This window comes from Chiloscyllium plagiosum, unplaced genomic scaffold (assembly GCF_037043375.1).
Source record: "Chiloscyllium plagiosum isolate Xiang-an unplaced genomic scaffold, Cpla_swu_hap1 HiC_scaffold_14, whole genome shotgun sequence".
NCBI classification, from domain to species: domain Eukaryota; kingdom Metazoa; phylum Chordata; class Chondrichthyes; order Orectolobiformes; family Hemiscylliidae; genus Chiloscyllium; species Chiloscyllium plagiosum.
In genome coordinates, this window is record NW_028270152.1 from 72,156,969 (window position 1) to 72,182,857 (window position 25,889).

General features: G+C 52.4%; 1 protein-coding gene and 1 long non-coding RNA gene across 6 annotated transcripts in view; one reads left to right on the plus strand and one right to left on the minus strand.

The window, feature by feature from the left end:
- The window catches only part of LOC148147989 (uncharacterized), an 81,450-nt gene extending 75,809 nt beyond the window's left edge, over positions 1–5,641 (minus strand). Inside the window, exons 1-2 of the long non-coding RNA XR_015759433.1 lie at positions 5,348–5,641; positions 769–867 (exon numbers count right to left, since the gene is read on the minus strand). This is a non-coding gene — a long non-coding RNA (uncharacterized LOC148147989). The remainder of the gene's footprint in view (positions 1–768; positions 868–5,347) is intronic.
- A 145-nt stretch (positions 5,642–5,786) lies between these two features.
- The window catches only part of pcbp4 (poly(rC) binding protein 4), a 47,577-nt gene continuing 27,474 nt past the window's right edge, over positions 5,787–25,889 (plus strand). Inside the window, exons 1-4 of one of the 5 annotated variants that reach the window (XM_043708494.2) lie at positions 5,787–5,935; positions 24,983–25,123; positions 25,664–25,687; positions 25,789–25,821. In XM_043708494.2, coding sequence (XP_043564429.1) covers positions 25,001–25,123; positions 25,664–25,687; positions 25,789–25,821 — 180 coding nt within the window. In that variant the 5' untranslated portion in view covers positions 5,787–5,935; positions 24,983–25,000. Of the gene's footprint in view, positions 5,936–6,943; positions 6,966–18,130; positions 18,299–24,982; positions 25,124–25,663; positions 25,688–25,788; positions 25,822–25,889 lie in introns of those variants that run through there. The other 4 variants (XM_087994521.1, XM_043708496.2, XM_043708495.2 and 1 more) reach the window with 4 other exon arrangements.

A 25,889-nucleotide genomic window follows, 5' to 3' on the forward strand; every position in this document is an offset into this window, starting at 1 on the left:
TATGCTTTCCTTTATTGGTCAGAGAATTGAGTATCGGAGTTGGGAGGTCATGTTGCAGCTGTGCAGGACATTTGATAGGCCACTGTTGGCAAAAGGGAAGATGTTGTGAAATTTGAAAGGGTTCAGAAAAGATTATAAGGATGTTGCCACGGTCGGCAGGTTTGAGCTATAGGGAGAGGTTAAATAGGCTGGGGCTATTTTCTCTGGAGCATCAGAGACTGAGGGGTGACCTTATAGAGGTTTATAAAATCATGAGGGGCATAGATAGGTAAATAGACAAGATCCTTTCCTGGAGTGGGGGAGTCAGTACTAGAGGGCATAGGTTTAGGATGAAAGGGGAAAATTTAAAAGGGACCTACTGAGCAACATTTTCACGAAGAGGGTGGTGTGTATATGGAATGAGCTGCCAGAGGATGTGGTGGAGGCTGGTACAATTGCAATAATTAAAAGGCATCTGGATGGGTATGAATAGGGATGGTTTAGAGGAATGTGAGCCAAGTGCTAGTTGGCATGGACTTGTTGGATCAAAAGGTTTGTTTCCGTGCTGTACATCTCTATGACTCTATGAGCATGGAGAGAGGGATGTTATTGCACAATGGTAGTGTCCTAACTTTGGGTCAATAGATTCAGATTTAAGTCCCCTCTGCCCTAGACATGTATTATATAATATAGTCAGTTCTGCTTTAACGCGTGTTTCTTCAACGCAAATTGGCTATAATATAATTGAAGAATTTAGACCATGATTTGTAGAACGCAAACTTTCCTTACCTGTATTGGTTATATCACAATTCCGGCCCCATTGGTTTAAATGGTGTTGCTATTACGTGATTTTCTTATAATGCAGGAATATATCAGAACAGACTGTATCTAAAAGGGTTGATTTAGAAATATCTATTAGCATGAATAAAAGACTAGAGGATTATCCAACTAGCTGAAGATAGAGAGTTGGGATAGAGGGGGCATTTTCAGGATAACAACCTGAAACTGGAGGGGGACCAATATCTTGGTAGCCAGATTTGCTGGTGCTATAAGGGAGGATTTAAGCTACATTGGCAGGGGGTGGAATCCTCAACAGCAGGGAGGCACGTGCAAGGCTGGAAGGAGATACAGTAATCAGAAGTAGTAAGTTGAAGAGACAGGTCAGGCTGGAACACAACAGGGAGCAAGGAATGTATTGCAATGCAAGAGGGCTGGCAGGTAAGGCTGATAAACTCAAGGTGTGGATAGGTACGTGGGACTGAGATATTATAGCAATTACAAAAACATGGCTAAGGGAGAGACAGGACTGGCAGCTTAATGTACTCGGGTGCAGGTGCTTTAGGTGAGACAGAAGTGATGGAGAGAGGGGAGGGGGAGTTGCATTTTGAATAAGGCAAGTACCACAGCAGTAATCAGAGATGAAATCCAGTGAGGCTTTGTGGGTGGAACTAAGAAATAAGAAGGGGATAGTGACGTTATGTGGGTTGTATTATAAGCTCCCAAATAGTCAACGGGAATTAGAGGAACAAATATGCAGGGAGATTGAGGAGACTTGCAGGAGCAATAGGGTTGTCATAGTAGGGGATTTTAAGTTTCCTAACGTAGACTGGGAGTGCCAGAGGGTTAAAGGCTTAGATGAGGTGGAATTTGTTAAGTGTGTTCAGCAAAGTTTCCTCAAGCAGTATATCAAGGGTCCTACTCGGGAAGGGAAAAAATCCGATCTACTCTTAGGAAATAGGGCAGGCCAGGTGACTGAGGTGACAGTGGGGGAACACTTTGGGACCAGGGATCATAGTTCTATTAATTTTAAAATAGTTATAGAGAGGGACAAAACTGGTCCACGGGTTCAAGTTCAAGACAGGAGCTTGCAGAGGTTGATTGGTGTAGTTTGTTTGCAGACAAAGAGATCTCTGGCAAGTGGGAGGCCTCTAAAAGTGAGATAGCTAGAATTCAAGGTCTACATGGTCCTGTGAGGGTGAAGGTCAAGGTTAGCTGAAATAGTGAACAATGGATGACAAGAGATATTGAGGCTTTGTCCAAAATAAGGAGGCATGGCTCAGGTACAGGCAAATGGGATCAAGGGAATTCCTGGATGTACGTAGGGGATACAGGAATTTACTGAAGAAGGAAATCAGGATGGCGAAAAGGGGGCACGAGATAACCTTGGCCTAGAAGATATGGGTGAATCCAAAGAAGTGCTTTATGTATTTAAAGGAAAAAAGAATAACTTGAGAGAGAATAGGACCCCTCAAGGACCAAAGTGGACATGCATGTGTGGAACCGCAGGAGATGGGCAAGGTCCTCCATGAATATTTCTCATCTGTTTTTACCATGGAGAAAGACATGAAGACTGAGGAACTTGAGAAGTTAGTGGTGATATCTTGAGGACAATCCATATCACAGTAGAGGAGGTGTTGAATGCATTAGAATGTATGAATGTGGATAGATTTCCTGGTCCTGACCAGATATATTCAAGAATCATGCAAGAGGCTGGAGAAGAAATTGCGGGCCTCTGGCTGATATTTTTGCATCATTATTAGCCACGGGTCAGGTCCTGGAAGACTGGAGGGTAGCGAATGTTGTGCCCTCATTCAAGAAGGGCTGCAAAGAAAATCCTAGGAACTATCGACCATTAAGTCTAACATCTGTGTTGGATAAGTTACTTGAGAAGTTTCTGGGGGATAAGATATACATGCATTTGGAAAGACAGGGTGTGATTAGGAGTAGTCAGCATGGCTTTGTGTGTGGGAGATCATGCCTCACAAATTTGTTATGAGTTCTTTGATGAAGTGACCAGAAAGGCTGATGAGGGCGGGTGATAGATGTAGTCTATATGGATTTCAGTATTGTCTTTGATAAAGTTCCATATAGTAGGCTATTCTGGGAGGTTAGATTGCATGGAATCCAAGGGGCCAGAAGAATTCCTGAAGAAGGGCCTGTGCCCGAAACGTCGAATCTCCTGTTCCCTGGATGCTGCCTGACCTGCTGTGCTGTTCCAGCAATAAAGTTTCAACTTTGATCTCCAGCATCTGCAGACCTCACTTTCTCGTGGAATCCAAGGGGAGCTGGCAAAATGGATACACAATTGGCTGGATGGCAGAAAGCAAAGGATCATCGTGGAAGGATGCTTATTGGACTGGAGACCTCTGATTAGTCGTGTAGCTCAGTGGTCAGTGCTGGGCCCATTGTTGTTTATTATCTATATCAGTGATTTGGATGAGAATGTCCAAGGCATGATTAGTAAGTTTGCAAATGACATTAAAATAGGTGGTAACATGGACAGTGAGGAAGGTTATCAGAAGTTGCAGCAGGACCTTGATCAGCTGGGGAAGTGGGCCGAGAAATGGCAAATGCAGTTTAATATAGCTAAGAGTGAGCTGTTGCATTTTGGAAAGTCAAATCAAGGTAGGGGTTTAATGGTGAATGGTCGGGCCTTAAGGTGTGTAGTGGATCAGAGGGATCTTGGAGTTCAGGTGCATTGTTCTCTGAAAATGGAGTCACAGGTAGGCAGAACAGTGAAGAAGGCTTTTGGCACAGTGGCTTTCATCAGTCAGGGCATTGAATATAAAAGTTAGGGAGTTATGTTGCAGTTGCACTTGGAGTATAGTGTTCAGTTTTGGTCACCTTGCTATAGGAAGGGTGATATTAAACTGGAAAGAGTGCAGAAGAAATTTACAAGAACATTACCAGGACTCAAGGGTCTGAGTTATAGGGAGAGGTTGGACAAGCTAGGTCCTTTGTTCTTTCGAGCCTAGGAGACTGAGGGGGCTCTTATAAAAATATATAAGATCATGAGAGGCATAGATAGGGTGCATGCATTCAGTCTTTTTTCCCAGGGTTGGGAAATTGAGAACTAGAGGGCATCAGTTTAAGGTTAGAAGGCAAAGAATAAAAGGGAACCTGAGGGGCAACTCTTTTTACACAGAGGGTAGTACGCATATGGAATGAGCTGCTAGCAGAAGTGGTTGAGGGGGAACACTAACAACATTCAAAAGGCATTTGGACAAATATATGGATAGCAAAGGTTTAGAAAGATATGGGCCAAATGCAGGGAAATGGGGTTAATGTGGATGGACATTTTGGTCAGCATGGAGTGGTTTGGGCTGAAGGGCCTGTCTGTGTGCTGTAGGACTCTGTGACTCTATAGAGTCAGTGCTGGGAATCATAATTATTTTCAATATATAAATGATTTGGATGACTGAAATCAGTATACAATACTACAGCTATAAAATAGGCAGGGAGACAAGTAGTGAAGATGACCCAAGGAGTCTACAAAGGAACATAGACAGGTTAAGTGAGTGGGCAGAGTGGGCAAATACTTGAAAGATGGAATAGTGTTAGAAAATGTGAGGTTATGCACTCTGGCAGGAAGAATAGAGTTGAATATTATTTAAATGAAGGAACACTGCAGAAAGTTATAGCATTTGGAAGTTCTTGTGTATGAATCACAATAAAGCTAGTATCGAACTTCAGCAGGCAACTGGGAAAGTAAGTAGAATATTGGCCTTTATTTTAGAAAGAACAGCATATAAAATAGGAAGTCCTGGTAACATCTGTGACAAGAGAAATAGAGTTAACATTTCTTCAGAAGAAGAATAAGAGTCCTATCAGATTTGAAATGTCAACTCTGTTGCTCCTTCCTGAAGAAGGGCTAATGCCCGAAACGTCGATTCTCCTGTTCCCTAGATGCTGCCTGACCTGCTGCGCTTTTCCAGCAACACATTTCCATCTCTGTATTTTTCATAGTACAGGCTTGCTGGACCAAATTGTCTTTTCTGTACCGTATGATTCTATGCTTCTGTACCAGACCTGCTGAGTTTCTTCAGAATTTTGTTTGTTTCAGGTTTCCAGCATCCACAGTATTTTAGTTTTATAAACATTGGGAGACTACAGCTGGAATACTATGCAAGATATTGGGCCCCTTATCTACAAAAAGATATACTGGCATTGGAGGTAGCCTAGAGACGTTTTATTAGGTTGATCCCAGGAGTGAAGGGGCTCTGATTTGAGGAGAGATTGAGTATCATTGGAATTTGGAAGGAGAAGCGACCTTATTGAAACATACTTGATTCTCAGGGATCTTGACAGGATAGATACAGAAAGGTTGTCTTACCTTGTGAGGAAGTCTAGGACCAGAGGGCATAATCTCAGAATAAGGGGTCATCCATTTAAAATGGAGTTAAGGACTTTTTTTGAAGGTGGTGAATGAGTGGAATTCGTTACCATTTTGAGGGCTGTTGAGCATTTTCAACGCTGAGATAGCTTTTTTCTTAATCAGTAAGGGAATCAATCGTAATGATGATAAAGCGGGCAAGTGGAGTTCTGCATTATCAGATTAATCGTGATCTCATTGAATTGTGGAACAGACCTGACACGGCTTACGTTTGCTCCTCCATTTTATGGTCCAAGTCTGAACTGGTTCTTTCCTTCAATATCCTGATGGCACCCTCGCACTGCTTTGTCAATTTTATTTGCAGATGGTTCTTTTGTTCTCAAGATCTGTTCTGTTCCGTTCTTAAATGTAGGTGCCGTTCCATTTCTACAAATTGTTTTGCGTTTTGCTGTTTATTTTTGTTCACACCCAGTCTGTGATTTGGGGTTTCGAACCACCTCCCTCCCCACAATCACACACACTATTGAGCAGATTAAATGGGCCATTGTAGGATTGATGTGGCCGACAAGACTGGCGTCGCGTTTGACTCCTAAAGGGTTAATGAAAGCTGGCACTTCAGCGACCGCCCATCTTTTGAGAGTGGGGGAGGGTTTTTTATTGCTCTCTCTCTCTCTTTGTTAATTTCAGCGGAACAGTAGATGTGAGTAAGACGCGTCATCGCCGGTTCTTCAGTATTGCCTCATGGTGTGAAACTCACTGAACCCCAGGAAGTAAGTTTAGGATATCAAACAGCATCTTCCGAGCAGAAGAGAGGAATTGCCTGTGTTGTTTTCGAAAGCGAAGGTAGGCACAGTCTGCGGAGTGGGGTAAAACAGGACGGGATCTGCCCCGGATGGAGTGGGATTGGATCTGGGAGAGGGGGATGGGAGGGAAAGAAACCTTCCTTCATTCTCTCGTGTTCCGACATCCTCCGGCCTGACCGTGTGGTATCCCCGTAACTTCCTCCAGCCCTGCAATCCTCTCGGATCTCTCTGCATTCCCTCCCCTCCTTTTGATCTGAAACCGTTGTCAAAGGTGCCCGTACCTTTTGGGATAATTCCCTCCCGAAACCCGCTCTGTTTCTTCCCCTCCCCCTCCAACCCCTCAGGGCTTGTGCGAATCGAGTCGCTTGAGCACAGGCTGTGTTCATCTTCCTGTGGGACCTAGTCTCTGAGCCGCTCCCCTCTGAAGGTTCTGTTGAACTGCGGCAAAGGCACTCGCTAAATCCTGTGGGGCACCATCGCCTGCCGCAATGGCATTCTGATTTGATACGCTTCCCCTGGAAGTTTTTTTTTGTTAGAAGTGAAATTGCAGAGCCCCATTTTGTTTTTTAATCGCTTGTTTTTTTTTGCTCACTCATTAGTCTCTCTCTGAACAGAAATGGTATTAATCGAGAGCCTTTTTTTTTGCTGAATATAAATGTTGGATCCATCCATCGCAGATTCTTAAGCTAAAGCTATGCATCGGCTCTAATCGTCAATGGGAGCAGATGTCCCGGGAGGAGTCGTCCTTTGTTGCCTTGGGGGTGGGAGCAAGGCAGATCAAGGGGAGGGGTCTAGGGGGAGGCAGGGATTATCAGAAGCAGGATCCTCCTCCCTACCAGCTCTAATTGGGACCCGTTTCCATTTTGTGTGTGTGTATGAGAGACCACTTGAGCCCCATTGCTGTTACAATGAATCGGTGGAAGGTGGCAGCTGGCAGCTCAGACACACTGACCCGAGCTGATAAGCCCCAAAGGTCATTGCGGTCGGGTCTGTGTACCGTCAACGTGACGCTTTATCTATAAACCGGGTCACTTCGGGACTGCAATTTGGAGGGGCTTGGATTCGCCGTGGTAATTCATCATGACATTCCGGAATTTAGAAAAAGCGGGGTGAATTTGGTGAAGAGTGTGGACCCCCCCGGGTTTTAACGCTTGGAGAGCGGGTTGATTGCTGTCGGTCATAGTTTCGAACAAGAGGTAGCCCCATGGGTGGGAGTGGGTAGGCATTTCCTGGCGGCGTTTTTCATGTGGACCGTCCAAAAGTTTACGTTATGAGTGAACGAGGTGCCACCTCAGAGCCAGTAGTTTTGTGTTGAACACAACAGGGGGCCTGAGGACAGATTTGCAGGAAGGCACTGGAGGGTGGGTGCTGCACTGTCGGAGGTGCTGCCTTTCCGATGGCACGTTAGACCGAGGCGCCCTCCTTTTTGTTGTAGGGGAGTCCACGGAAGTACTTCGAAGGCGAACAGGTTGTGTTGACATCGGGTTGCTAGACCATAATTCACCCCACCGCCAACATCATCAAAAAGAAAAGGTTGACATCCCGTTGTGGGATCTTGCTGTGCGCTTGCTGTTGTATTTTCTACAGTGCCAGCGGTGACACCTCTCCAAAATTTGGTATTGACATATTCAGATGTCCTGAGACAGTGCAGCTTCTGGTGGTTATGCAGGAAGACCCTGAGCTGTACTTTGTGATTGGCAAACTGCTTGGAGAGAATCCTGGAATGGTGTAGGGATGATGAAATCGTGAAGAACGATAAATTTTCCCGAGATAAATGACTCGTCGGCATGATTTAAAGAATGGGCCCGCAAAGGTGCTTGCTTGTACTGAACTGACTGCTTTTAGCTGAGTCTGCACAATAGCCTCAGCCCCAGATGAAGGTTGCTCCATACTGCTGACCAGTGCTCTTCCCTCACTTGCTCAAAGTTAGCAAACCTCTTGAGTCCTCTACTCACGGTGCCATAATCTCTCTGTGTTCAGGGAGGGACCCAATGCGTTCCGAACCCCATTGCTATCAGCACCAACTGGATTCACACAAGCTCCCTTGCCCTACTCTCCTCTTTCCACTACTCCCTCTTCTCACTCCCACATTCATCCCTTCTTCTAACTCGTCCCCTCCCCATTCCCCTCGACCCCCTCAGTTCCTTCACCTTGCTCCTCAGCATCATCCCACCACCTCACCTTCCCTCTTCACCTCCTCTCAACTCCTTCCCTCTTCAGCCCCTTCATCCCCTTATCACTTTCTGCCTCTCCCCTCCCCTCCCCGTCTCTCTCTCTCTGTCCCCTCCTCTACCTCCCCCCTCTGTTCCGTCCCCTTATCTCTTGCTTCTCTTCTCCCCCTAGCATCTCTCCTCTTTTTTTTGTTCCCCCTCTCCCTTGTGTATCTCTTCTTTCTCTCACCCTGGATATGTCTCACTGCTACAACCCTCCCCCTCCTGCTGTTCCTCTTGCAGATTCCACTGAACACAGGAGGTTGTGACAGGCCCTGGTGCCCTGTTCTGTTGGTGTATAATTAAACAGACGGGAGCAGAATTAGACAAATCAGGCAAAAGCTGCCTTAGCCCTCAGAAAGCTGAGGGATTATTTAAGAGTGAGCTACAATTACAGTGCCAGGAAACAAGGGGAGTGGGGACTGGCTGCTCCAGTTATGTGATATTAACCAGACAGTGCTAATTTCCATCAGTCTCTCAAATGCTGCAGTGTGAAGCAACTCTTGCTGTGTAATTGTTGTTTCCAGTCTCCCTTTAACACCTAAAGCTTAAAAACAGTGTGACTAATGTTTCTTACAGGGTACCTATCAAATATTTTACTATCTTAATAACTCCATTTCTTGTTCCTGATGTTTCCTTCAGTCAATACTCCAGGTGAAACCTTTAATAAAGAGCAGTTAAACCTCAGCTAGAGTATTGTCCAGTTGGGGACCCTGTATACAGGCCCAGTATCAGAGAGCTGTGAAGAGTTGGATGAGTGGCTACATATGGGGATACATTTTGGCACTTCTAGCTTAAAATCCATCGTCGTAGTCCAATGTGGCAGTGTCACTGGCCAAGATGAACTGAGAGGGGTTGTGGGAGGCTGGTCTACTGCAGTCTCTAACCTGCCTTGAGCATGTTTTTACATGTTCATTCAGTAATGTGCACTTTGCTGCCTGGGCCAACTTTTATTGCCCATCCCTAATTGTCCTGGAGAACGTGATTGTGAATCATGGCCTACTTAAAACACTTGCAGTATGACCGCAATATTTTATTGGTTTGATAGGACACAATGGCTCACTAGGCCATTTGAGATAGTAATTAAAAGTCAACTGCATTGCTGTGGGTCTGGACTTCCATTTAGGACAAACTAGTAGGTACGGACAACAGATTACCTTCCCTACTGGGATTAGCGAAACAAACAGGTTTTTTTAAGAGAAATTGACAATATTTCATAATCATCATGAAGCTTTAAATCCTAGGTTTTTTATAATTAAAATTCCATATGTGCTATGGTAGGATTTGAACTAACTCCCAGAATATTACCTGGATGTTTACCTGTCCGGTGACAATACTGCTACCATTGGGACTGGGCTTGAAAATACAAACTATGGGAGGAAACAGTTTGATGGGCCAAATGGTCATATTGGCCTTTGAAGCTTTTCCTACACAAGTGTTGTAGTGAAAGAATACTTGACCTTAATACACCCACAGTTTAATCCTCTCCCGTTCAACAGTATGACTGGTCACGTTGTCTTGGCTTTGGAGATTTGATGATGTAATGGTCCTTGCACACAGAGTTCTGTTGTACATAAATGTTTTTGGATCATAAAAAATAGGGCAGGAAGGAGTAGACCATTCAACCGATCAAAATCATTGCATTATGTGACAGAAATAGGAGTAAGGTTGTATACACAGTGGGTCCTGTTCAGCCTGTCAAGGTGTCAGTCTCCAATTTTATGAATGGTTTTGGGGGAAGATATTAGAGGGCACAATCTTGCCCTCACTGGAAGTGTCAAGAAGGTCAAATGATTATTCATTTGGCCTACAGAGGTAGTCTCTTCATTGTCCCTCAGCTGCTGAGGTGGAGAGAATGAGGAACTCTTGACTTACCAGAGATAAATGTCTTTAAGTTAATTGACGACTTCAATGTGTCACCAGCTCAATTACCTACCTCCCAGTAGGTGAGAAAGTGACTGGTTTCCTGCCTGGTGACTAGCCTGCTGCTTTTTGGGATGGAGAAGCTTCCATTTTCTCCAAACTGGTGCATTGATTCTGTGTATATGAGTATTTGTTTGTGTGGGGAATGCTGGGGAGACCTGAAAGTGGAAGAATAGAATCCTTTTATAGGGTGGCACGGTGGCTCAGTGGTTAGCACTGCTGCCTCATAGCGCCAGGGACCCAGTACGATTCCAGCCTCTGGCGACTGCCTGTGAAGTTTGCACGTTCTCTCAGTGTCTGTGTTGGTTTCTGCTGGGTGCTCCAGTTTCCCCTCATTCCAAGGGTCTGTTTCCGTGCTGTACATCTCTATGACTCTATGTGCAGGTTAGGTGAATTGGCCATGCTAAATTGCCCATGGTGTTCAGGGATGTGTAGGTAAGGTGGATTAGTCAGAGATAAATGTTGGATAATAGGGTGGGGGAATGGGTCTGGGTGGGTTATTCTTCAGAGGGTCAGTGTGGACTTGTTGGGCTGAAGGACCTGTTCCACATTCTAGGGATTCTATAAAATAAAGTAAAAGACTTATCTTCTCACCATTGGATCTCCTGAACAGTAGGCTATGAGTGATTGTCTGTAGAACCCAGAAGCTGTTGGTCTTCTGTTTGGCAGGACTTCAGTATCAGGGTCACTGAAAAGAAACATCTCGCCAATCTCTGCTGATTGGGGCTCAGTACAGTGGGCTTTCTCACTGGGAAGGAAAGTGAACACATTGCCTCTGCCTTTTTCTTTCCCACCACACCCACCAACCCACCCACACTCACGTGACAAAATGCTGAGCCTGCAAAATGGGATAACTCAGCCCAAATGAAAGAACTGAAGTTGGGGGTGGGTGATAGATATGCTTGAAAGACCACCTTTAAAACTCCACCAGTATCAGAAAGATCATGGCAGGATGAAAGTCTGTTCACAACACAGTTCAACTCCTCAACAGTATCTTCACTCTTACAGGGATTAGCAGGGTATATGCAGGAAGGATGCTTCTTTGGCTGGAGTAGGAGGGGTTTCAAACCATGGAACTCAGTCTCAGAGTAAGGAGCAAGCCATTTAGGACTGAGATGAGGGGGAGTGAAGTGAACTATTAGAATTCTTTATCCTGGATCGTTGTGGAAGCACAGTCATGAAGACCGAGACCAATGGACTTCTAGATATAAAAGATTTGAGTTGTTTTGTGATGGCGGCGGGTTGGGGGGGTGTTGGATAGTAGTGTGGGACAGTAGCGTAGAGGCCATAATAAAACAGCTTGCTCAATGGTTGAATAGACCCACACTCCAGCTCGTATTTCCTGCGTTCTAGCATAAAAAACGCGTGCACACAGCATCTGTGGGTTTTTCCTCTTTCTGAAACAGTCTTTACAAACTTTTGCTCCAAGGTCACTTGATAGGAGCAACCTATTTTTCTCCCAAGGCCACTATTATTTGCCTATCATCCATCATGTGCTGATTAGGCCTGGATGTGTGAGAGACTGTCTCTACCAACCAGAAACATGGTTATGACAGGTTGTTATACTCTTGGTGAGCCCAGTCTTTACATTAAGCAATCTTATGGCCTGTAATTATTCTAATTAAAACCTGGGTGTCATATTTGATGTTAGAGATGAGCTTCTGACCTATTTCTACCTCTGTTCTATTACCCAAAATCCCTGGTCACAGCTTGGCTGTCGCTGAAATGCTCATCTACACCTACATTGCCGTGAGTCTTGACTCTTCTAGTGCAGGCATAGCTGATCTGCCACAATTCTACCTCCTGTAACCTTGTGGTTACCCAAAAACAAAGCTGCTGAGCCCGGAGTTATCAATTGCCCGTGCTCACTCAACTACAGTAGCTCTTGTAACACACCTCAATTAACATTTTCATCCTTGTTTTGAAATCCCACCATGGCCTTGCACCTGCCTATCTCCATGATTTCCTCTGGCCTCTCACCACTTTGGAATACCTGTGTATCTTAGATTTTGCCTCAGCCCCACATTCTGGAATTCCTTCCCAATACTTTGTCTCTATTGCTATCCGCCCTTGAGCTGCTCCTTAAAAGCTTCGTTGGCTGAGCTTTTGGTCATCTGACCCGATATCTCTTTATGTGGCTTGATGTCAAATGTTATTTTTATAATGCTCTTGTGAACTGGCTTGGGAAATGTTTCACTGTATGAAAGGTGCTATATTTGTTAAGTTGTACAGTCACTGGGCCCTCTAACGTTTGAAAATTCAGGCATTGCTGTGGAAATGATTGTTTTGTGGCTTCCCATCTTCTCTTCTGGTATCTGAATGTAATTGCTCCTGAATACAGCTTGTCTAAGAAGTGATCGAAAGGGAGAATGAGTTGTGCAAAGGACGAGTGGGAGTAGGAAAGATTTAGCTGTCTGTGCCGCAGACAGATCTCCTCATGTCATTGAATTTTTCTGCCCCGAGAGATTCTGTTAGTAACTGTAACATGATGCTGCCTTGACTGAACAGATCACAGGCAGCCAACTGCTGCAATATCCTCCACATTGAACTCACTTTGTAACCTGAGTTGACCATACTGGGAGAGAAAATTAATTTCCACTGCAGCAGCATGGAATTTCAATTCAATTAAATTTTAAAATTTGGTAATTGAAAAGAGTCTAGGTAGCGGTAGTCGTGAAACCATTGGTAGTAGTTATGAAAACTCATCTGGTTCACCAATGTCCTTACTTGGCCTGGTTTACATGTGACTCCAAACCCAAAGCAATTTGGTTGACTCTTAACTGAGCTTTGAAGTGGCTGAGCAAAGCATTCATTTCAAAGACAGTTAGGGAGGGCCAGCAAATGCTGGCCTTGCTTGCGATGTCCACATAAAAACATTTGTCCCACTTGGTCTGTGGTTTCCATTTGGTGGTCCCTTTGACTCAATGTGGAGTTGGCTCGGGAGGGTAAATGATCCCCCTTCATGTGGGAGGTTGGAGGGAGGGAAACAATGTGAGGGAGGGAGGGAGGCTGCAGAGAGCTGGTTTTGGGTTGTGGAGTGTAAATCTGGGTTCTGGGCAAGGAGCAGTACCAGTGTCTGTGATTTCTGTTCCTGTCCCTATACTTGGAGCCCACAGGATGGGTGGAGCTGTAGGGCAGCGACTGGGGAAGAAAATGCCTGAGGCTTCCTGATGCGAACACTTATAAAATTCTGGTTGGGCCCCAAGAACGGAACTGCACCAAGTTCAGATCATTACAATTTTAATTGAGTATTCTTGAGAAGGTGAGGAGGTTTACCAGTGGCTACAGCAATTAGGGGTTTTAGCCATAAGGTTAGATTGAAAAGGCTGCAGTTCTGGGGGGAGGAAAGGAAATTGAAGAGAGACTTGATCAATGTTATGATTGGTCTTTCAAAGAGCTGATGATATAAGGAGTAGGGAACTCAGATTTAAAATTTTGTGTAAAGAGGTGTAGGGGGCAAATATGAGGAGGAATGTTTTATGCAGAGTGAGAATGATCTGGAACTCACCAAATGAAACTGGATGGGGACATTGGGGACCAAATTGGTTAGTGAGACTGACTAGGTTGTTGTCCAGAGTTGATCTAGACTTGATGGACCAAATGCTGTCCCTTTTGTGCTGTGATGAGTCTATGATCCTGACTATTGTATCAAAGGAATGTGGAACAAGGATGAGCAAACAGAGCATCCTCAGAACAGCCTCCAGGAACTGAAAGGTTTACGCTTATGTTTCTGCTCCCAGATCTATTGACCTTGGCTCTGACAGGGTAGGGGTTAGTTGTAGCTGGGTTTGGATGTGGCTGTGATGCCCTCGTTGGTTGAATACCTAGCTGAAACTTAATTAAAAGGCTAATGGATCAAAAGAACAGTGAGGTGTGGTGGACAGTGGAGGGGAAGAAGATCAGGAAGCGATGTTTGGTGTTGGGGTTTTGCTAATGATTGAATTAACAATTTGTCCAGACTCTTCCCCTCCCTTCCCCACTTAGAAAACATGGTGAGTAATGTGGGGACCTCATCAATAGGGAAGGCTCAGTGTTGGGTGAGTGTCTTTGACAGGTACCTGTCAATGGTTGTCTCAATCTGTATGGTGACTGGTTCTCCAAACTGAACAGGAAATAGGCCCCGATGAGCTTTAAGCCCATGCAGTTTGATGCTGTTTCTGGGCATTGAGTAACATGATGGAAATTAGGTGCCCATTAGACTGCAGCAACTGTGGACAATTCTGCCTCATTTCAACCCAGTTTCCATAGGCACGCACACTATAGAAGTCAGTCTGTGCCTCTCTCTCTCTCTCTCTCTCTCTCTCTCTCTGAGCTCTGTCTTTTGTCTCTGTCTCTATCTGTCTATCCTTTTAGGTTTAGCATCAGCATAGGGACTTAACACCAGTCTCTCTCTCTGCAGAGATTTACCAGCTCTTTGGTTTTAAATAAAGCACTCCCTACAGTGTGGAAGCAGGCCATTGAGAACACTGACCCTCTGAAAAGCATCCCACTCCCTACCCTATGCCTGCATTTCCATGGCTAATCCACCTAACCTGCACATTCTTGGACACCATGGGCAACTTAGCATAGCCAATCCACCTAATTTCCACATCTTTAAATGGTGGGATGAAATCCATGCAGACAGGGAGAGAAGGTGCAAACTCCATAGTCAGTTGCCTGAGGTGGGAATCAAACCTAGGTCCTTGGTGCTGTGAGGCAGCAGTGCTAACCACTGAGCCACCCTTGTGAGCAGTACAGAAATGTCTGAATTGCAACCCACGCTCCCATGTCCGAATGGAAACAGACTTCTATTTTTATTTCTGTCTCTTGTGATTAGAGTTGTCACTTATTAAGCTTATTAGAGATTTCAATGAATCTTCAACATTAACAAAGATAATGAGAATGCAATGAGCCATTCACTCACTGGATTCTGGCTGTCCCCTCATGTTATCCTCCCCATCCAGCTCCTATGCAGTGCCGCACTCTGCTTGCCACCTTTTCTACAGTTCTGTTCATTTAAGTCATTGAGAAGTCGCAGGTTTATTCTAAACAAAACCCTCTATTTATACCATCACTGCTCCTAAAGGCTGACACTGTAAACATGCAATTCTCTCCCATTCTCCTCCTGCCCCCATACACATCCTGTGTGTTTCCAGTTTAAAGTTAAAAATCGCACCTCACCAGGTTATAGTCCAACAGGTTTATTTGGAAGCACTAGCTTTCGAGGTGCTGCCTCTTCATCAGCTCATCTAACTATGAAAAAAACCATGAGTTTGTAAAGTGTGCTTCGAGACATCAGGATGTCCGTGTAGTCACCATTGGGGGAAATTGTGGGAGTCAGTTTGTGTGTGCGTGAAACTCTTTCCACTCTCCTCTCAAGAAAAAAGTGATTCCTGTGAGAGAATAATTTTTTTGGGTCTAGTTGAAGGATGACTGTTGAATCAGAACACTGGCAAGAACTTCAGTATTTTTAAAGAAAAATATTGCTGTGACATCTATGTTGAGGTAGATGGGGCTTCCAACAGTGTAGCACTCCTTCAGTACTGAGCAGGACTGTCAGCCTGAATGTTCGGTCACAAGATTGGGACTTAGAATTGCTACACTGTGGAGCAGGCCATTCAGCCCATGAGTCCACACCGACCGTCTGAAGAGCATCCCCTTCTCAAAAACACTCAAGAAGCTTGATACATTCCAGGACAAAGCAGCATGCTTGATTGGCACCGTATTCACCACCTTCAACATCCGCTCCGTTCATCATATTGCTGTACAGAGTAGCATCTACACATTGCACTTGAATAATTCACCAAGGCTCCTTTGACAGCAGTTTCCAAACCCATGATCTCTAGAATATAGAAGGACAAGAGTAGCAGATACATGGGAACACCTTCTCCTGCAAATTCCTCTCCAAGCCACTCACCATCTTGAAAATATATTGCTGTTCCTTCACTATTGCTGGCCAAACCAACAACCAATCTTCCTGTAGAGCATTTTTACTTCCTATCTGAAATAGTGAGGGTCCCTCTCAACATCCCCTCTCTCTCATGACTACAGCAAAGCAACTTGCATTTATATAGCACCTGTAAACATGTAAATAACCTAACAGCACTTCCAAACAGATTTTGACACAGAGCCACAGAAGAGATACTTTGCACATTCTGAGATACACTACAAGGTATCAAAGGCACAGAGCTATTTGTTTCAGAACCTTTGATCCAGGAAACTGGGGGCACCAATGATGTAGCAATTCAAAGGCAAGGACAGTCAAAGAGACCAGAATTGGAGGATGCTGAGATCCTAACACCCTGTGGAACTGAAAGAGGACGCTGAAATAGGGAAGGAGACACTCCATGGTGGAATATGGAAATGAGAATAAGAAGTTTACAACTGAGATGTGGTATAATCTGGAATAAAGGGTGAATGGGACTTTGGTGCCTGGTTTTGATGATTTGAAATTTACAAAGGGTGGAAAATGAGCCAAGGAAACAGGCAATTTTCAAACCAGAAGGGAGCATGGTTATGCACAGATTGGGTGATGTTACAGAGTTTGAGAGGAAACACTGGTATTGACTCCATGAAAAACAGCCATGAATGAAGACCCAGAACCTGTGGAACTGCAGCTTTGGCAAATTTTGATGGAGGACGAATCTGAAGTGAGTCCCATTTGCTTTAACTGTACAATCATACAAACACATGAATTAGAAGCATGAGTATGCCATTTGGTCCATCATGTTCACTCCAGTCATCAAACATCCATCTATTCCACTGTGTGAGAACATGACTGATGTTCATGGCCTCAACTCTGCATTCACAACTACCACTGTGTGAGAACATGACTGATGTTCATGGCCTCAACTCTGCATTCACAACTACGCCTCATTACCTCAGATTCTTTACAAACCAAGGAGCCAATCTACCTCTGATTTAAAGTAGTAAAAGATCCCACCTCTGGGGAAAAGGATTACACCGAGGTCTCCTCTTTTCATTGGCAAGACCAAACACAGACTTCATGCTGTCTGTAAGAATAATTCTGACCTTGCAGTTGCTTGCAAATAAACCACCTTTCTTTCATTTTAACATTTCTGTCCTGGGCTTGCTGAAATGTTCCAAAAAGCACAATACCTCATTTTTCACTTTGGCACTTGACAGCCTCAAGGTCTCAGTGTTGAATTTTACTTTGCACTGAGTTGAGAGGACCCCTTCCCTCTCTTTCACACCATAATCTACACCCATTTTACATTTCTTTTTCTCTTTCACTACTCTTTTAAAAACTCCTTTTTGTCTTTTGTACCGGGTCGCTGTCTTGGACTGAAACATTTAACTCTGTCCACAGATGGCATCTGCTGAGTTTCTCCAGCTTACCCTGTGCTTGTTTCGTAGATTTATGATCCTCAGAGGGGAAAAATCCTGTTCTGGGGCAACCCATTTTGGAATGGTGTCTGCTAGTTTTTAGTTCAGAATCGCTTTGTTTGAGTAAAAGGGAAGAAGGCAAGTTGCTTATTTCACTGAGGGGGCAATTTGCCTTTCCTCAAAAGGCCATTGACAGTGGACACGTAATGACACCACTCAGGTTTCTGGCCTGATCTTGGTTGTGTATTGTCATCCCTATGAGATTGAGCTGGTTTAAACTACTATCATATGATATTGAGGTAGGAGTGTCAACAAACACTTTCCGAAAAGAAACGGAAAAAAACTGCCTGACCACCCCATTCAGTTAAATTTTTAAAGAATTAATAATACATTTTGGGTAGGGGATGTTAGAACAAAATATCGATTAATGGGTAACTTATTGCTGTAATAAGCCACACATTGAGAAATATAGGGAATAGCTTACTTTTCTCTGCTTGGGGGACTGAGGCCAGATACAGCAGTTCGGGCTGCAATTAGACGAACAGCTACTGGTCGCTGGAGGCAGCATAGCGTGAGGCTGGGCGTAGCAGCAAAGGGCAGTAACGCTGGAGGCGCTTCCTAGCCGCTTGGGGCAGCAACGGCGGAGTCTGAGCCTTGCAGCTCGAGCAGTAACGCTGGAGGCTCATCCTGGCCACTAGGGGCAGTAACACTGGAGGCTCGTCCAGGCCACGAGGAGCAGTACCGTTGGCAGCCGGTCCTGGCCGCTAGGGGCAGCAGCGCGGGAGGGGTTGGAGGGGATCGCGCTCGGAGTCCAGTGGAGCCGCGAGGTCAGGAGCTGTTTCTCGACAGCCGGAAGTTGCTCTGAAAACGATTTTTAAAAATTTCCAGCGCTCGGTGGAAGCGGTGTAGGTGAGAACGGTTTCGGAGAGCGGATTGCGACGCAGGTAAATGCCCGACGGCGATTCCCAATTCTCGGCCTCGTGAAGGACGAGAGCTGGGGGCCGTAGAGGCGGCTTCCGTTCCTCAGATTGGACACGCACTCAGACCCGCTGCTGAGGGCCCGTCCTCTTCTCCGCGCTGCCTCCTTTCCCCGATTCAGCTCCAACCGAGCTCCCCAACTCTCCCTCTCACCTCCCCCGCGCTCTAGCCTCCCTTCCCCCACCCCCCCGCGCTCTACCCTCCCTTCCCCCACCCCCCCCGCGCTCTACCCTCCCTTCCCCCACCCCCCCGCGCTCTAGCCTCCCTTCCCCCACCCCCCCCCGCGCTCTAGCCTCCCTTCCCCCACCCCCCCCGCGCTCTAGCCTCCCTTCCCCCACCCCCCCCGCGCTCTAGCCTCCCTTCCCCCACCCCCCCCGCGCTCTAGCCTCCCTTCCCCCACCCCCCCCGCGCTCTAGCCTCCCTTCCCCCACCCCCCCCGCGCTCTAGCCTCCCTTCCCCCACCCCCCCCGCGCTCTAGCCTCCCTTCCCCCACCCCCCCCGCGCTCTAGCCTCCCTTCCCCACCCCCCCCGCGCTCTAGCCTCCCTTCCCCCACCCCCCCCGCGCTCTAGCCTCCCTTCCCCACCCCCCCCGCGCTCTAGCCTCCCTTCCCCCACCCCCCCCGCGCTCTAGCCTCCCTTCCCCCACCCCCCCCGCGCTCTAGCCTCCCTTCCCCCACCCCCCCCGCGCTCTACCCTCCCTTCCCCCACCCCCCCGCGCTCTACCCTCCCTTCCCCCTCCCCCCGCTTCCCCCTTCCCCCTCCCCCCCCCCGCTTCCCCTCTCCCCCCCCGCTTCCCCCTCTCCCCCCCCGCTTCCCCTCTCCCCCCCGCTTCCCCCTCCCCCCCCCCCGCTTCCCCCTCTCCCCCCCCGCTTCCCCCCTCTCCCCCCCGCTTCCCCCTCTCCCCCCCGCTTCCCCCTCTCTCCCCACCCGCTCCCCCCCCCGCTTCCCCCTCCCCCCCCGCTTCCCCCTCTCCCCCCCCCCGCTTCCCCCCTCTCCCCCCCGCTTTCCCCTCTTCTCCCCCCCCCGCCTCCCCCCCCGCCTCCCCCCCCCGCCTCCCCCCCCCCCCGCCTCCCCCCCGCCTCCCCGCCTCCCCCCCCCGCCTCCCCGCCTCCCCCCCCGCCTCCCCCCCCGCCTCCCCCCCCCGCCTCTCCCCCCCCGCCTCCCCCCCCCCGCCTCCCCCCCCCGCCTCCCCCCCCGCTTCCCCCCCCCCCGCTTCCCCCTCCCCCCCCCCCGCTTCCCCCTCCCCCCCCCGCTTCCCCTCTCCCCCCCCCGCTTCCCCTCTCCCCCCCGCTTCCCCTCTCCCCCCCGCTTCCCCCTCTCCCCCCCGCTTCCCCCTCTCCCCCCCGCTTCCCCCTTCCCCCCCCGCTTCCCCCTCTCCCCCCCCGCTTCCCCCTCTCCCCCCCGCTCCCCTCTCCCCCCGCTTCCCCCTCTCCCCCCCCGCTTCCCCTCTCCCCCCCCGCTTCCCCCTCTCCCCCCCGCTTCCCCCTCTCCCCCCCCGCTTCCCCCTCTCCCCCCCCGCTTCCCCCTCTCTCCCCCCCCGCTTCCCCCCCCGCTTCCCCCCCCGCTTCCCCCCCCGCTTCCCCCCGCTTCCCCCCCCGCTTCCCCCCCCGCTTGCCCCCCCCGCTTGCCCCCCCCCGCTTGCCCCCCCCCCGCTTCCCCCCCCCCGCTTCCCCCCGCTCCCCCCCCCGCTTCCCCTCTTCTCCCCCCCCCCGCCTCCCCCCCCCGCCTCCCCCCCCCCGCCTCCCCCCCCCCCGCCCTCCCCCCCCCGCCTCCCCCCCCCGCCTCCCCCCCCCGCTCCCCCTCCCCCCCGCTTCCCCCCTCTCCCCCCCGCTTCCCCCCCCGCTTCCCCCGCTTGCCCCCCCCCGCTTCCCCCTCTTCTCCCCCCCCCCGCCTCCCCCCCCCGCCTCCCCCCCGCCTCCCCCCCCCGCCTCCCCCCCCCGCCTCCCCCCCCCCGCCTCCCCCCCCCCCGCTTCCCCCTCCCCCCCCCCCCGCTTCCCCCTCTCCCCCCCCCGCTTCCCCCTCTCCCCCCCCCCGCTTCCCCTCTCCCCCCCCGCTTCCCCTCTCCCCCCCCGCTTCCCCCTCTCCCCCCCCCGCTTCCCCCTCTCCCCCCCGCTTCCCCCTCTCCCCCCCCGCTTCCCCCTCTCCCCCCCGCTTCCCCCTCTCCCCCCCCCCGCTTCCCCCTCTCTCCCCCCCCCGCTTCCCCCTCTCCCCCCCCCGCTTCCCCCTCTCCCCCCCCGCTTCCCCTCTCCCCCCCGCTTCCCCCTCTCCCCCCCCCGCTTCCCCTCCCCCCCCCCCCGCTTCCCCCTCCCCCCCTCTCTCCCCCCCCCGCTCCCCCTCTCTCCCCCCCGCTTCCCCCCCCGCCCCGCTTCCCCCCCCGCTTCCCCCCCCGCTTCCCCCCCGCTTCCCCCCCGCTTCCCCCCCCGCTTTCCCCCCCGCTTCCCCCCCGCTTTCCCCCCCCGCTTCCCCCCCGCTTGCCCCCCCCGCTGCCCCCCCCGCTTGCCCCCCCCCGCTCCCCCCCCCGCCCCGCTCCCCCCCGCTTCCCCCCCCCTTCCCCCCCCCCCGCTTCCCCCCCCCGCTTCCCCCCCCCCGCTTCCCCCCCGCTCCCCCCCCCGCTTCCCCCCGCTTCCCCCCGCTCCCCCCGCTTCCCCCCGCTTTCCCCCCGCTTCCCCTCCCCCCTTCTCCCCCCCTCTTCCCCCCCTTCTCCCCCCCTCTTCCCCCCCTTCTCCCCCCCTCTTCCCCCCTCTTCCCCCCTCTTCCCCCCCCTCTTCCCCCCCCCTCTTCCCCCCCCCTCTTCCCCCCCCCTCTTCCCCCCCCCTCTTCCCCCCCCCTCTTCCCCCCCCCCTCTTCCCCCCTCTTCCCCCCCTCTTCCCCCCCCCCTCTTTCCCCCCCCCCTCTTTCCCCCCCCCCTCTTTCCCCCCCCCTCTTTCCCCCCCCCCTCTTTCCCCCCCCCTCTTTCCCCCCCCCTCTTTCCCCCCCCCTCTTCCCCCCCCCCCTCTCCCCCCCCCCCCCTCTCCCCCCCCCCCCCTCTTCCCCCCCCCCCTCTTCCCCCCCCCCCTCTTCCCCCCCCCCCTTCCTCCCCCCCCCTCTTCCTCCCCCACCCTCTTCCCCCCCCCCCCTCTTCCCCCCCCCCCTCTTCCCCCCCGCCCTCTTCCCCCCCCCTCTTCCCCCCCCCTTTCCCCCCCCCCCTCTTCCCCCCCCCCTCTTCCCCCCCCCCTCTTACCCCCCCCCTTCCCCCCCCCCTCTTCCCCCCCCCCCCCTTCCCCCCCCCCCTCTTCCCCCCCCCCCTTCCCCCCCCCTCTTCCCCCCCCCCCTCTTCCCCCCCCCCTTTCCCCCCCCCTCTTCCCCCCCCCCCTCTTCCCCCCCCCTCTTCCCCCCCCCCTCTTCCCCCCCCCCCCTCTTCCCCCCCCCCCCTCCCCCCCCCCTCTTCCCCCCCCCCCTCTTCCCCCCCCCCCTCTTCCCCCCCCCCTCTTCCCCCCCCCCTCTTCCCCCCCCCCTCTTCCCCCCCCCCTCTTCCCCCCCCCCCCTCTTCCCCCCCCCTCTTCCCCCCCTCTTCCCCCCCCCTCTTCCCCCCCCTCTTCCCCCCCCCCCCCTCCTCGCCCCCCCCCTCCTCGCCCCCCCCCTCCTCGCCCCCCCCCTCCTCGCCCCCCCCTCCTCGCCCCCCCCCTCCTCGCCCCCCCCCTCCTCGCCCCCCCCCCTCCTCGCCCCCCCCTCCTCGCCCCCCCCCTCCTCGCCCCCCCCCTCCTCGCCCCCCCCCTCCTCGCCCCCCCCCTCCTCGCCCCCCCCCTCCTCGCCCCCCCCCTCCTCGCCCCCCCCCTCCTCGACCCCCCCCTCCTCGACCCCCCCCTCCTCGACCCCCCCCCTCCTCGACCCCCCCCTCCTCGACCCCCCCCTCCTCGACCCCCCCCTCCTCGACCCCCCCCTCCTCGACCCCCCCCTCCTCGACCCCCCCCTCCTCGACCCCCCCTCCTCGACCCCCCCCTCCTCGACCCCCCCCTCCTCGACCCCCCCCTCCTCGACCCCCCCCTCCTCGACCCCCCCCTCCTCGACCCCCCCCTCCTCGACCCCCCCCTCCTCGACCCCCCCCTCCTCGACCCCCCCCTCCTCGACCCCCCCCTCCTCGACCCCCCCCTCCTCGACCCCCCCCTCCTCGACCCCCCCCTCCTCGACCCCCCCCTCCTCGACCCCCCCCTCCTCGACCCCCCCCTCCTCGACCCCTCTTCCTCCTCGACTCCTCTTCCTCCTCGACCCCCCTCCTCTTCCTCCTCGACCCCCCCTCCTCTTCCTCCTCGACCCCCCCTCCTCTTCCTCCTCGACCCCCCCTCCTCTTCCTCCTCGACCCCCCCTCCTCTTCCTCCTCGACCCCCCCTCCTCTTCCTCCTCGACCCCCCCTCCTCTTCCTCCTCGACCCCCCCTCCTCTTCCTCCTCGACCCCCCCTCCTCTTCCTCCTCGACCCCCCCTCCTCTTCCTCCTCGACCCCCCCTCCTCTTCCTCCTCGACCCCCCCTCCTCTTCCTCCTCGACCCCCCCTCCTCTTCCTCCTCGACCCCCCCTCCTCTTCCTCCTCGACCCCCCCTCCTCTTCCTCCTCGACCCCCCCCTCCTCTTCCTCCTCGACCCCCCCTCCTCTTCCTCCTCGACCCCCCCTCCTCTTCCTCCTCGCCCCCCCCTCCTCTTCCTCCTCCGACCCCCCCTCCTCTTCCTCCTCCGACCCCCCCTCCTCTTCCTCCTCCGACCCCCCCTCCTCTTCCTCCTCCGACCCCCCCTCCTCTTCCTCCTCGCCCCCCCCTCCTCTTCCTCCTCGCCCCCCCCTCCTCTTCCTCCTCGCCCCCCCTCCTCTTCCTCCTCCGACCCCCCCCTCCTCTTCCTCCTCGCCCCCTCCTCCTCGCCCCCCTCCTCCTCTTCGTCCTCGCCCCCCCCTCCTCTTCCTCCTCGCCCCCCCCTCCTCTTCCTCCTCGCCCCCCCCACCTCTTCCTCCTCCGACCCCCCCCTCCTCTTCCTCCTCGCCCCCTCCTCCTCGCCCCCCTCCTCCTCTTCCTCCTCGCCCCCCCCTCCTCTTCCTCCTCCGACCCCCCCCTCCTCTTCCTCCTCGCCCCCTCCTCCTCGCCCCCCTCCTCCTCTTCGTCCTCGCCCCCCCCTCCTCCTCCTTCCTCCGACCCCCCCTCCTCCTCCTTCCTCCGACCCCCCCCTCCTCCTCCTTCCTCCGACCCCCCCCTCCTCCTCCTTCCTCCGACCCCCCCTCCTCCTCCTTCCTCCGACCCCCCCTCCTCCTCCCCTTCCTCCGACCCCCCCTCCTCCTCCCCTTCCTCCGACCCCCCCCCTCCTCCCCTTCCTCCGACCCCCCCTCCTCCTCCCCTTCCTCCGACCCCCCCCCTCCTCCCCTTCCTCCGACCCCCCCCCTCCTCCTCTTCCTCCGACCCCCCCCTCCTCCTCTTCCTCCGACCCCCCCCCTCCTCCTCTTCCTCCGACCCCCCCCTCCTCCTCTTCCTCCGACCCCCCCCTCCTCCTTCCTCCGACCCCCCTTCCTCCGACCTCCTCCTCCTCCCTCCGACCCCCCCCCTCCTTCCTCCGACCCCCTCCTCCTCCTTCCTCCGACCCCCCTCCTCCTCCTTCCTCCGACCCCCCCCTCCTCCTCCTTCCTCCGACCCCCCCCTCCTCCTCCTTCCTCCGACCCCCCCCTCCTCCTCCTTCCTCCGACCCCCCCCCTCCTCCTCCTTCCTCCGACCCCCCCCCCCCTCCTCCTTCCTCCGACCCCCCCCCTCCTCCTCCTTCCTCTGACCCCCCCCCTCCTCCTCCTTCCTCCGACCCCCCCCTCCTCCTCTTTCCTCCGACCCCCCCCCTCCTCCTTCCTCCGACCCCCCCCTCCTCCTCCTTCCTCCGACCCCCCCCTCCTCCTCCTTCCTCCGACCCGCCCCCCTCCTCCTCCTTCCTCCGACCCCCCCTCCTCCTCCTTCCTCCGACCCCCCCTTCCTCCGACCCCCCCCCTCCTCCTCCTTCCTCCGACCCCCCCCCTCCTCCTCCTCCTCCGACCCCTCCCCCACGCTCGCCCCTCCTGTTACCCCTATTGCTTTTCCCAATGATTGAGCACACACAAGGAAACTGGTGGAATGCTTTCTGACCTCTCCAAATCTCAATTGTTCTGTAGTGGTGTGTGTGAAAGTTTGATGTCAATCTGAGGGAAACTCTGTGCTCCCAGTTGCCTATCATCGGCCATGTTAAAATAAGCTTGACATTCTAGTAAACAAGCTGTGTCCAGCAGCTGAAGGAGATCAAAAGGGTGTAGGCCTATACAGCTGCTCTGTCAGCTTGTAATAAACGAATAGCAGTTGTGTGAATCCTTAAGCCTCTGTTCTGGGTGTTAGACTAATGTTATTCTGGGTATTGTAAACACTTCAGTTAGTTGTGCTGGAGATAAAGGGCCCTGTCTAGTCCACCCAATAAAGGGTGTATCCTCCCCTGCCATGTCTCTAAATTTGAGGTTAGATGTGGTCCTCTCTTGACCACTGTCATTGTGATCAATGTGCCATATTAGCTCATTCAATGGGAATGGATCACCTAAATAAACTTTCACGTCAACCCGCGCTTTAATTCTGTTCCATCTTGCATTTCTCTGTTAATCTCAGCCTTTTATTTCAGAAGCTTTTCTTTTTACAGATTAGGAACGGTCTCTTGATGCTTGGTGACAGTTTGATGCCCCTTGACACTGAGGTGCAGACAACAATGGATCAAACGGATTATACTTCTGATGGAGGGCTACATGTTACACTGACACTCCGACTGCTCATGCATGGCAAGGTAACTGACTGAGGAGATGCGAAGGTCCACAAGTGCCCACACTCACCCATGTTTTCTATTTAGCTTCCAGCATCATCCGCTAACTTGTGCTGACTTGTTGCTGATGAGAGCACATGTGGATGAGGGCACTCTACCAAGCACAGTGCTTTTGGAATTAATTTGGATGGTAATTTGTGGATGTGGTACTGTGATGATATTCTAAAGATCATGTCTTCAGTTCCACACTAGTTTGATAAAGCTGGTAAAAGTAAAAACAGCTGTGAGACTGTCAAAAACTCAGTTGTCTTCCTCATCTATTTCAGACATACAATGTGCAACAACTTGGTTGACTTATAATTGTCCTGTGCAGTTAATATTGTCAACCAGTGGTTCATGATGGTAGCTGTCCTCCACTTTGGGCAGTCTTCAAATCTCCTAAATCGCTCTCCTTTTGATCCTGGTCCCTATATGGCATCACAAAATCCAGCTGACCTGCTAGGCTCTAAATACACTTTTTCTTCATCTGATCATTATTTTTTTTCTCCCCCTTTTCCCTTGCAGGAGGTTGGCAGCATCATTGGAAAGGTAAGTGCCCGTTTCGATTCCACTACATTGAACAGATTTATTTCTTGGATATTCCTGGACTGTCTTGATGACTTCACTTATCTCATGCTTTTATTTCATAGAAAGGTGATACAATAAAGAGAATGCGGGAGGAGGTGAGTCCTCTGTTTTTTAAACTTTCTTTAGTAGTTAGAGGCTTGGGAGCTCAACTGTTGGCACAGAG